At 42.2% G+C, this 9,151-nt stretch overlaps 1 protein-coding gene across 1 annotated transcript; it reads right to left on the bottom strand.

Annotated features, from left to right (window-relative positions):
* Positions 1–1,122: 1,122 nt before the first annotated feature.
* On the bottom strand, positions 1,123–7,764 carry si:ch211-283g2.1 (sodium- and chloride-dependent GABA transporter ine). The gene is made up of 13 exons (XM_055044040.1): positions 7,581–7,764; positions 7,159–7,293; positions 5,861–6,065; positions 4,792–4,924; positions 3,856–3,990; positions 3,654–3,757; positions 3,458–3,582; positions 3,240–3,352; positions 2,572–2,712; positions 2,388–2,487; positions 2,210–2,310; positions 1,943–2,110; positions 1,123–1,676 (listed from the first exon to the last, which is right to left on the bottom strand). Exons 1-13 carry the CDS (start codon positions 7,723–7,725, stop codon positions 1,527–1,529), a joined length of 1,755 nt encoding a protein of 584 aa, XP_054900015.1. The 5' UTR covers positions 7,726–7,764; the 3' UTR covers positions 1,123–1,526.
* Positions 7,765–9,151: the final 1,387 nt, after the last annotated feature.

Genomic DNA, 9,151 nt, shown 5'->3' with positions numbered 1-9,151 from the left:
AGCAACAAGTTGCATTCCGTGAGGGGGGAAAACAACTTTTAAGCCGTAGAGAGCCACAGGCGGAGTCAGAAGCACAAACGGGCCCCAGAAATGTCGCCGTTTTTGCTAACCTCGCCTGTAATGCAGTAGGGATTGCCCCACCAACGTCCGTATTTATTTATGTGTAGCGATGTGATGTTGTTACACTAGATTGTTAAGTGGGAGGGTGTTCCGATGGGAAATTCTGAGCACCGGCAGCTTTATTTTGAAAGGACGACAGATCCATTGTAATCCAGCGGGTAACTTCCTGTCTCCAAATTATTATTTTATTAAACTTTCATGTGTTGTAAATAGAAATGGGAATTATTGTTGTTGCTGTTGAACATATTTAGTTCATGGGTCATTATTTCTAGTATCAGTTTGGAGTTTAAAAATATAAATTAGTGGATCATACCATTGTAGGCTGTGAAAGGTTTTCCCCACACTCTCGGTCGCGCTCTTTCTGTTCGGATTCCGTGGGAGAAGGTATGAAGTTTCGTTTTGTGTTTAATAAGTGTATGTTAGTGTATTAAGTGATGGTTTTATCGCAGTTTTTTGTAAAATAATGTGTATTGTTATTGTAGTATAAATTAACCTGTTAAATTAAGGCTAGTAGCTAACAGTTAGCTAGCTGTTTTATACATGAAACTTGCTAACAAATCGTATGTGCATGTGCTGAAGATAGTATTGTTCATGGTTGAACAGGCGCTGTGCGGGACTGAAAAGTACACTGTTCTGATTGATACTATTTTCTGCCATTTGAATGCAGGTATGTGATGTTTCATTACTATTTATGGTATTTTATTTGGTTTTCATTAATGTACTGTTTAAGGTTAATATGCCCATGTTTGGGCTCAGTTACTTATTAATGCAATTGTTTTTATTTCATAAAGTAAATGTGTTACTTTACTTAAGTCACACGCACTTGCGCTCTTTCTGTTCGGATTCCGTGGGAGAAGGCGCTGTGCGGGACTGAAAAGTACACTGTTCTGATTGATACTATTTTCTGCCATTTGAATGCAGGTGCATTAAAATCATCTGCACATCAGCTGTTGTTTGGCTTTTCTTGCCTCAAAAAGACAACGCAGGATTAACTACGCTACATATGCAATATATTTTTAGGTCTCAAAATCCATTCGAGTTGGCATTAAAAAGTGGAAAATGTTAAACCGTCATATCATCCTGTTTTCTAACACCGAAACGACGCTTTAAAAATGATCCGACACAGTGTGTTGCACAGGTTCGACCAAAAGATGGCGCACTCGTTCCGAGTCGCCAATAAATAAAGCCGGTGAAATGCAAGAGAAGCCCACAAATTGAATAACTGAAATGACAATAACCGGTTATTTTTCACCCATCTGCAAGGCAGATAAAAAAAACAAAACAATATACATTTTAATAAAAATCCCTCTGTTTAACTTCCTGAGTAAGATTCAAGGACTTGGCAATTCGTTTCTGATTGGCTGGAGTTTTTCAAAGTGTTTTGAGCAAAACACTAAATGTCTGTCTCAGAAGTATGTCTCGGCGGACTTTTTCTCAGGTAGGCTGGTGCTGGAGCTGATGACGGATATGTCCGGTTCTCCTGCCCCTCCTCCCCATTCCTTATAAAGACCTTCAGAGGATTTCAGGGCGTAGGGTGTGATCGATAGCTTCAGTTTCTGTAACAGACATGCAGCAAATTTTTTTTTACCTTGCTTTCTATGACGCATGCATTGCACACTAGTAAATAAATAAACAAAAATTGCACAAATGTTGGTGCCCCTATAAATTCCCTTTGAATACAGGCATCTGAAGCCTCTTTCATTCTCACACACTTATTTACTGAATTTATTGTAGCTGTTTGTTTGTTTGTTTGTTTGTTTGTTTGTTTCTTGTGTCAATAAATCAGGCTGTCACCACAACTTTCAGTTGGGGTATAACTCGCCTTCATGAGCGAACCAGGAAGCACCCACAAAGTGTGGACTGCACCCAGAGGAATCCAGATAATGGAGGCCAGAGCAATGACCCAGCCAACGCCCTGAGCCCAGGGGGGGAAGACGTAGTCTCCATAGCGAGCCGGTTTGAACTGGATGATGGAGAAAATCAGAATGACCTGGCACAGAGAGACGAAAAGAGTTGTGTGAAACTCAGTGCAAGGAGATAATGTCGATATTTTCTCTCTCTCTTTTTTTTTTTTTTTTTTTAGACCTACGGTGATGAGCACGGGATCAACTACGAGCCAACACAGCCTGAAGAAGATGTTTGGCTTTCGCCCAGTCATCTCTTCCATGTTGCTTGAAAGTCTCTTTACACCTGAGCAAAGAAAATACAGATAGTCTCTATGGGTGGATATGGACGCACGTAAGCGGCAAGAGCCAACTTTCGCTCACCGTAACTCCAACAAATGGCTATGATCTCAAAAAATGCAAGGAACATGATGGAGACGATGGCGGTGTAGTGGTCCATCAGCTGGAAGACGTAAATTCCTACCTGAAAGCACAAAAACCAGTTGAGGAGGTCCTCCTTGGTCATTTGTTTTGGGTTAAGAACTGCCTGATAGGCTATAAAATTCACCTGCATCACACACGGGATTCCTAACAGGAGGGCCACACCGCAGACTGCAAGAACAAACAGTTCCTTCCTTTTGAAACTTCGGATCAGCTGTTGTTGGAATTCGTCCATAAAACTGGTCACCATCACCTCAACCATCGCAAACTGTCCCAAAACAAAGGACACACTGGAACAAACAGCATCACGAACACAGCGGGACAGGTCAGGAGAAAGTAGAAAGTAGCTTGTGTCGACCCTCCAGGCCTCTCAGGTCATCCCCAGAATAAGAGCCACGCATGGAGAAGAAGCAGCATTCAGCTTCTATGCATCACAAATCTGAAGCAAACTTCCAGAAAACTGAACAGATGCTGAAACACAGACTTCCTTCAAATCAAGACCCCTGTTTTAGAGTTACCTTTGATTAGTGCGAACTAGAACACTGATCAACATATTTGATGTGTACTGATGATGGCATTTGAAAAGTCATGTTTGTAGCTTGTATTACGATTTTATGGTGTGAGCACTTTGATCTTCGAATTGTTGGTGAAATGCGATGTACAAATCAACTCAACTTATGTCTAAATACCGCCTCACTTTACCAGTTATTAATTAAGAATAGCAATCAAATAAAAAGTGTGAGGACTTTGTGGACGTTATTGTGACCTAGTGTGAAGAGGTTCCAGTTTGTCTACCTCGCTGTCCAGCCCCAGGCACAGCAGCATGAAGAAGAACAGGACAGCCCAGAGCTGGGACACCGGCATGTTGGCGAAGGCTTGTGGATAAACGACGTAAACCAGTCCTGGACCTGCCAAGATCCAAGGAGATCGTCGGTGACAGTTGAAGTGACTGAATGAAAGTACGGCAGTTTCACCGTGAGAGGTTTCCGAAGACAGCGCCGGGGTTGCCTCACCGTCCACCGCCAGCTGGCTGACGGGAATGCCCTGCAGATAAGACATGTAGCCAAAGGCAGAGAAAATGACGAAGCCCGCCAGGATGCTGGTTAGGGAGTTGGTGATGGATATGAACAGCGTGTCCCTGTGGAGGCAGGAAAAACGTCCCTCAGCTTGCTTTCTAACCATTTTCATCATCAACCCGGGCCTCCTCACTTCAGAACGTTGTTGTTGAAGGAGTTGTAGCTGGACATGGCCAGCAGCGAGCCAAAGCCAATCCCGATGGAGTTGAAGATCTGAGCCGCAGCGTTCACCCACACCTGCAAAACAGAGATGGTGGTCTCGTCACACCGTCTCGAGTATTTTCCTCCTCCGGCTGGCGCTCCAGCCGGGTTCCCCCGTACTTGACCCCTCTGACCTCCACGGACCGCAGCTTGTCCCATTCGGGCACGATGAAGAAAGCTATCCCGTCCGAAGCCCCCGGAAGCTGCACGTTATTGATCAGCAGGGCGATGAGGATGACGTATGGGAACAGAGCAGTGAAGTACACCACCTGCACCAACAGAGGGCAGGTAAATATAGAAAATGTCAAATTACTATTTTCTTTCTCATCAAAGTTGAACATTTTAACGTGTGTTTGTGTTATTTCCCCTCGTAAAACACGTCTCATTTCGCAACCATTAGATGTTTGTTTTTTTTATGAGCATATATTGAGCAAATTAAAATAAAATTTAATTTTGCCTCTCGACGTGAAATTAACTTGCGTGCCTATTTTCACTTCCGGTTAACAATTGAAAAGAGCGCGAATGCGGAAAAGGATCGTTTTTTTTAACTCAACGGGAATCTGACACGGTTAAGGTAACAAAAAAAATCAATAATTATCTGTATCGACTGATACGAAACACTTATATTGCGATATGTTTAAATATTGCATATATATACTTAAGAGCATTAAATGACACAAACTAAATGATACTACACATGGAAAAACCATCTATACACAATTTTTTATAGTCGGGACTCTAATAATCTCTTCCTGCTAATGGCTGCTTCTAGTCTGAGGGGAAACATAAAGTCCTGAACTTGTTTACTCTAACTTCAGTGTTTGTAGGTTGATGTCACTTTCAAGTAGTTGCAATAATGCGGCGCCTCTGCATTTCAAAACCCAAATAATTGTTTTCCTTTGCTATTCCTGTGAAGTTAAAATTAATATCTATGATTCAAGCTAATTACAGATGACGCTAACACTAAGTGTGTCCTGTTCCACACTTAGAGCAGCCGAGGAACGATGAAGCACCTGGTGTTTGACCCGTTGGTATGAGGGTGCCCCACATGAATGGCAGGTTAAACCCACCTTGCCTGTTGACTTCACTCCTTTAAAGATGCACAGATATATGAGAATCCAAGCCAGGATGAGGATGAGGAAAAGCTCCCACCGCAGGGTTCCTGTTTCCTCCACTCCGCCAGTCTGGCCCAGCATTTTATACCTTCACAAGCAAGGAAATAGAAGTGGTTGTTAACACTTTGCAATTCCTACTTTTACTTTAATGTACCATTACAACCATGGCACCATGTTGGAGTCTGTACAGCTAATTGACGGATCACTTTTCTGACTGGTTCGCGTCTTAAGATACAAGTTCATCCTTCTGTGCTTCCTCCACTCTATTGCAAGGTTTTCTGCAAATGTCTCTTTGGGAAACATCCTGCTGGCACTGAATGCAGGTTTGTGTATGTCAAAATAAAATCTCACAATTCAGTGGCTTTCTTTTTTTCTTTTTTTTTTTTTTTTGAGGTTTCAACTCAGGAAACGGGGCGCGACTCAAGACCTCTTTACATGCAGCAAAGTGTTTTTGCATCCTTTGATGCAAAAACACAAAGACATAAGGTGTTTGCAGAGCACCAGGTACCTTACATTCATAATCTGCTGCATGTGGGAGCTACAGCATGTCTTCTCTGCATGGCAGCCTTTACAGGAGAACACAGTGTTTACGTTTCCATAAGCACAGAGAGATCCTGGGGGTAATAGGTCAACGAGTACACAGAAACGCTGTCTCATTTCCAAGTGAAATGAGACAGCTGTTTGTGCTAAATTCCCAATGAGAGAGCTGAAACGTTTCAGAGTCGGTGTCAAGGGTTAATCATGACTCAACGTTTCACTCACGGCCATATTTTATCTCGTAGCTCCTTATCACTGACCTTCACTTTATACAATACTGCTCACATGGCTTAGATAACTCGTTTTTAATAAGCCTTTTATCTCGCTTCAAATTTTCTCCTAATGATTGCTGCTGTGTTTTATACACGTTAACTCGTGCGAGCCTCCTAAAGGCCAGGTTACTCAGTAACATGGCCGCACACTAATTATTAGCGAGGTCTGGTCGGATCACTGTGGGGAGCAGCGACCGACGCCTTCTCGGACGCACTTGAAGAACTCCTGGCTGGCTGTGGACGAGTGGCTGCTGTTGGTGGCGTGGTCCGTGCAGTTGGGCGTGTTCCAGGTGTTGTTGCAGCTCTGCCACGGAAGGGGCGCCTGGAAGGAGCTGAAGAGGTAATACAGGGCCCAGGTGATGACGATGTTGTAGTAGGTGCACATGATGAAGGAGATGGCCACAGATGCTATGCCCACCCCTGAGGTTAGACAAAAAAAACAAAAAAAAAGGTCAGATGTAGTCTCTTTTTTTTTAGCTAAAGTCATCATACAGATTTTCATATTAATTAAAACTCTCATCACATCCTCCTCCCTTAAGCTGCTATTGCGGTCTGAAAAAATGCACAGCTCCTGGTCAAGGACAACCAATTAGACACAGGAGGAGGGTCTTAGTGCTGCCAATCAGCTTCCTGTGTGCTGCTCCATGTGCTAATGGAGGAAAAACAACTCATGGTTACAGGGAAACCGTCTGTCTATCCACTGTCACATCCTAACTAGCCTTAGCAATTGTTAACCAGCTGTAGCTTAGCAATAAGTAAGCGGGAGGGTGTGAGCACACAAGTGATTGACGGCGCTATGGCCCTTCCCCTGGCTCTGATTGGTTGTCTCTAACTTAGTCGTGTATTTCTGCGTTAGCACACAGAGAGGAAAATGCAGAGGAGTTCAACTTTTTTCACCAATTATCTGTCTTGTTGTCGACTGTAACGACATGATCAGTTAAAAAAAAAACAACCATAAATAACATTTTTAAAATAAAAGATACATACCACAGTTTTAATTGAAGTAATTCAAGTATGTTGTTAGAAAGGGATGTGTGAAATAATATAGATACAAAACTTATTTAAAAGTTTACATGATTAAAAAATAGCACATTTTCTATCAAATTGATTTTTTTTCTTGCTATTTCTGAGCAATGAAGTCAGGGTTTGTATCTCTCTTTCTTTGAAAACGCTTGCTTTTGCCAAGTCCAACAAACGAATCAAAGGCGCATTTGGTTTCTGCACAGTCAGATTTTGAATAAAAGTCACTGGATACATTTGGTCCTTGAAAGAGAATACAAAAGTTCTGGCTGTTTAAAGACAAATAATTAGTGTTGCTTCCAGTGCTTTCTGTCTTAAGAAGATCTGTAATAACTTTGCCCAAATTAAAAATAGAAAGTCCAAATTTTTTATCCTTGCTAAGGCGGCGGGGTCAAATTATCATAACTCGTCAGGGGCCAATAAAAATCAGCAGAGATTTTTTTTTTGTTTGTTTGTTTACAGATTGGGGATGGGGGGAATGAGTGCAAAGTACCTTTTAAGAGTGGGCAAACAGTGGCCAGAGCATGAACCGGGCCTCTCCGGGTGTACTGGCCCACAGTCAGCTCCATGTAGAGCAGAGGGATCCCCAACACCACCAGCATGAGCAGGTAGGGAACCAGAAAGGCACCTGGCGGACAGGGATGGTAAGTTTCAACTCTTCAATCTTTAACTTTTGTGAAAGTAAAAGTCAGGTGAGGTTTAGCTCTACAAAATATGTCTTTATGACTATAAAACAATCAACCCCCACTCCAGGTGGTATTAAAGGGCTTCAAATAAGTTTATCAAACCCATTCCTGCGCGCACGGAGCTCATTTCACGAGAAAACCAAGGTGCGTGTGGTTAAACTTTGCCCCCTGATTTCAAGACCTCTAAAAATGTGGAGAATGCTGTTCTATCTGCAGCCTGCTTCCTCACCTCCTCCACTCCTGTAGCAGAGATAAGGGAACCTCCAAACGTTCCCCAGACCCACAGCGCAGCCGATCCCTGCCAGGGTGAACTCTATCTGCCTGCTCCATGTCGGTCTGTCGGGCTGCTGATCCGTGGCCTTCTCCATGCTCATCGCTGCTGGTCTGGACCCAAACTCAAAGGACAGCTCGACGGTGATTTAAGCAGCTCTGGGGTGATATAACCTGCCTTTTTTTTTTTTTTTTATTATCCTTAATGATTAGCCTACCACAAACGCTCCAGCATGTGGCAGCTCCAAGGCTGGCATCGAAGAGTTAGGAGGGTGGCATGGAGACGTTTTGTGCAGTGTAATCACAAGTTGCAAATGATGGCAAAAAGTCTGGCTTTTGGTTAGTTTGTTTCTTTTTTACAATTTTTATTCTAATAAAGTTTTTTTCCTGCTTTTCCAGAGATTCGACTAGCAAGTGAGCCACTCTGAGGATAGTTAAACCCTTTCCTGCATAGAGGAATGCTGTTCAAAATCTGTTGCTACATAGTATCTTTCAAAAGTGTGAAAAAGCTAATTCAAGAAAAATGATTTGAGAAATCTTTTTTTTTTTTTTAACAATTATGTGCAATTCAATGTATAGCAAACTAATCTATCAAAACATAATTTAATTAAGATTTAAAATGTCTTTAAACATTCAAAAGGTCTCATAATCTCTTAAATTACGAGGTCATCTCTTGTCCACGTCTTTCTTCTGCATAAATGTAGTTTTAAAACGTAACCGGATCAAAACATTTCCAAAGCGTTTTCTTTTGGCGAAGCCGTTGTTTTGTTTGTTTGCCATGTGTTATGAAGTCAGAACACGTCGCTTCATTTGCTGAAAAGAATCTCTCAGATCAGAACGCTGCCACAATCCTAGCAATGGTACTCTTCCCCGCACCCCTAAAATGTCACGATATTCTTAAAGTAAAACCGAGAATGCGGCTGATCCCGCTAAGAAAAATCAAACCTCAAAAAAACATCAGCCTGTGTGTAATTTCTCTGTATGATGTCACACGTGGTGAATTGAGTTGCTAAAATGAAAATACTTTTTAATTGCGTTAAAATGCTTTGAACATTCAGCATTATTGTTGTAGTCCGTGGAGAGCGGAAATGTTTGCTTTCATGCTTATTTTCACAAACACATTGGGAAAAAGCAGTGACATTTTACAGAGAGAGGTCATTATAATTACTACATGAAGTAATTGGCAAACGCTCTTCATAACATTGGCCTAACACCAATTGGACGCTGAATGCTTTTACTAGTGAAATTAAGCAGAGCTCACATGACTGGTCGACATGCTGTGCTGTGAGTAGTTTAGCATTTATTAAGCCAAACCATAATGTTTCTATCTATTGTGGTTCCTGCTCAGCAGACATATATCACCAGCGCAGGCTCTTTAGTGGAATAACAACCGGCAGCTTTAACCACATGGAGCCTTTCTGAAGTGCTCACATCAGCTTGTCTTCCTTTTGTGTTTATGTTCATCTCAATCTGGAAAACATCCATGTCTACGCCTTCGCTCTGTGGTGCCTCCAAAACTATTTAAATGCC

This window comes from Poeciliopsis prolifica, unplaced genomic scaffold (genome assembly GCF_027474105.1).
Source record: "Poeciliopsis prolifica strain line A6 unplaced genomic scaffold, Auburn_PproV2 SCAFFOLD019, whole genome shotgun sequence".
Lineage (NCBI taxonomy): Eukaryota > Metazoa > Chordata > Actinopteri > Cyprinodontiformes > Poeciliidae > Poeciliopsis > Poeciliopsis prolifica.
This window is presented reverse-complemented; position numbering and strand designations above follow the sequence as displayed.